A 2954-nucleotide genomic window follows, 5' to 3' on the forward strand; every position below is an offset into this window, starting at 1 on the left:
TATAAATTGTTTTGACTTTTGGTCTGGTTGAGTTGGAAGATAATTGGACTTTGATCTGGGTTTTATTGTTAAAAAAATGAAATTTAAAAAATGACCAAAATGCCCTTGTACTAAAGGACAAAATAGGCAGCTTTCAACAGTCAAAAAAGGAGGTTTTTGGATTTTGAACTAAAATGGCAACAAAATGCAAACCACAGGGATTCAGATGTAAAAAGTTTGAGATTTGGACTAAAATGGCAAAAGTGCCCAAACCATAGGGATCAAAAAGGCAGTTTACTCTAAAAATTAAAACTGTTATCTGATATCTTAAAATAAGTGGGACCCACATTAAAAAAAACATTCAAAGCCCATCAGATTACACCGCCGTTCATCATCGATTCCACCATCGCACCTCCCCCTTCGCCGCCGCGTCTCCACCATCTCCCTTCACTCCGCCGCCCACCTGCAAGTTCTGCACTCCGCCGCCCACCTGCAAGTTCTATTATTTCAGATACAACTATCCAAACATATAACATTAAACTTTAAAACCCATTCCCCAATCCTAGCTTTTTGAGATGAATTAATAGAGGCAGAACTCTAACTTATACAACACACTACCCTTCAATTCATTAACTTATATCCATTTGTTTACACGAAAATTGTACATGATCTTTGAGTTAAGTTAATAGATTGAGAAATCTATGGCAGCTTGAAAAGAACAGAGCTTACAGTACTACCAATCCATTTCCTATTAAGTACATAAGATTATAAAAGCACCAAAGTTCAAAAGACAAATAAACACACAAAAACACTAATTAACCAAAACCAAAATTTAAAAAAAAACAAAAAAGGGATAAAGAGTCAAAATCAAGGAAAAGTTGGAACTCATTTATCTGAGTTTGTCGTTTATAATATCACCAATATTCAAGATAAAAACAAATTGAGATAAAGAAGTCTGTTGATATTAACAAATAACAAGGGCACCAAATTTCACATTCTCATTTTGAAACAAATACAAATTAAGAAGAAGAAAAAAACAATTTAAAGATACAGGAAATGTGGCATCAAGGGGAAGCAACAGGTGGCAAACAAGAGAAGGTGGTCCAGGCAGGTGTCTCTGGTGGTTCACGGCAGCTGTCTCCGGTGGTGTTAACAGGTGGTGGTGTGGGTGGGTGAGGGGTTGGGACTTGGGGATGAAGACGAGGTCATAGAGATGGTGGGTCCCATTAAGTTATGTGTTTAACACAAAGACACCCCATACCACAAAATCCATTCGGGGTTGTGTTACCCATTGGCATATGGCATATGGCATATAGGTTTATGTAATCACCAATAATCAAAAAACAATCATTATCAATTTCAAACGGCATATAGGCTAAGAATCTAGAAATAAGCAACAAACAAGTTTAATCCCATATCAATGACAAGTCTCAATTCTCAAGTAACATTTTAAATGCCAAACAAATAAGTTTTCTTATACCAACCCCTAAAACATCACACCACATCATCCAAAACACAGTTTCAGTATGTAAAGACTACATACCCTTCAAACAGAAAAACAAATCAAACTACAATTCTACTCAAAACGAAATCTAAGCGCGCTCCCCTCGAATTCGCCTGGCCAACTGGATATCTTTGGGCATAATGGTCACCCTCTTGGCATGAATAGCACACAAGTTAGTATCCTCAAACAGACCCACGAGGTAAGCCTCTGCAGCCTCCTGGAGCGCCAACACAGCATGGCTCTGGAACCTCAGATCAGTCTGCACACAGAGAAAACAATTAGAATTATAACAATATACATACATATTCAAAGATACAATAGATATAACTATGACTATATAAATCATAACCTTGAAATCCTGAGCAATTTCACGAACAAGCCTTTGGAACGGCAACTTACGGATGAGAAGCTCTGTGCTCTTTTGGTACTTACGGATCTCACTGCATACGTACACAAAAGTTATAATTAGGGTTATGTAACGAATTAACGAAATTAGGGTTTACAAAGGTGAGATGGAGGCTTACCGGAGAGCGACGGTACCGGGACGGTAACGATGGGGCTTCTTCACCCCTCCGGTTGTGGGAGCAGATTTCCTAGCAGCCTTGGTGGCGAGTTGCTTTCTGGGAGCTTTACCGCCGGTGGATTTACGAGCGGTTTGCTTTGTACGGGCCATTGTTGATCAGAAACAAACACTGAAATTAGATAAAAAGATTAGAATTAGAACTGAAATTGTTAAATTCAGTTCATTCATTCATTCATTCATTCAATCATATACAAAAATCAACAAGAAGGATAAGAAAAGATTTTTACCTAACGATTGATTGATTTGAAGATATTTTGGAGGCTAGGGTTTTAGATTGGGGAAAAGGTAGAATGATATATATATGAAGGGGAAACGTCTGATTCAAGTCTTTAACGGCTCTTTCGGGGTTTGAAAGAGTCAATGATCCCGATGCTTTATTTTAATTGGCTCTAGTCTTGTACGTGGAGGATTGTGATTGGGTTAAATGGTATCACGCGGATCACGAATTTTTGTGCTTTTTTTAGTTATAAACATGACTCGCTTCATTTGTGTTTCTTTGGGAATGTTTGTATAACTTGTACCACTACAATATACGGGTCATATTGGTGTTAGTTTTGTCAAAAGCACCAACACTAAGACCCGATAGGAGTAGGCTAAGGCCACCCCGGCCACAACGGATTTCGGTTATACACTCGTCACAATCGATTTCGGTTATAGCGTCGCCAATAGGAGGAGTGGGGTTAATGGAGATTGAGCACTTTTGTCTGTTACATTCAAAAACTAGACCTCTGACGTTTCATTTTTTTTATATTTTTTTTTTTTGCTATTTCCAACCAAATTACTAACTTAGTTAAAAAAGTTAGTTAACTCAGGGATGATTTTGGCAATTTACGCTTTTATTTTTCTGTTTTACGTGATGAGTATTTATGTATGGCCAAGAGGATGTCG

The 2954-nt window shown here is 37.8% G+C and overlaps 1 protein-coding gene across 1 annotated transcript; it reads right to left on the reverse strand.

Annotated features, from left to right (window-relative positions):
- Positions 1-1369: 1369 nt before the first annotated feature.
- LOC110879560 (histone H3.3) lies at positions 1370-2445 on the reverse strand. Its single transcript, XM_022128033.2, has 4 exons — positions 2294-2445; positions 2008-2175; positions 1833-1923; positions 1370-1742 (listed from the first exon to the last, which is right to left on the reverse strand). Exons 2-4 carry the CDS (start codon positions 2154-2156, stop codon positions 1572-1574), a joined length of 411 nt encoding a protein of 136 aa, XP_021983725.1. The 5' UTR covers positions 2157-2175; positions 2294-2445; the 3' UTR covers positions 1370-1571.
- Between the last annotated feature and the right edge of the window lie 509 nt (positions 2446-2954).

This window comes from Helianthus annuus, chromosome 9 (genome assembly GCF_002127325.2).
Source record: "Helianthus annuus cultivar XRQ/B chromosome 9, HanXRQr2.0-SUNRISE, whole genome shotgun sequence".
Taxonomy (NCBI): domain Eukaryota; kingdom Viridiplantae; phylum Streptophyta; class Magnoliopsida; order Asterales; family Asteraceae; genus Helianthus; species Helianthus annuus.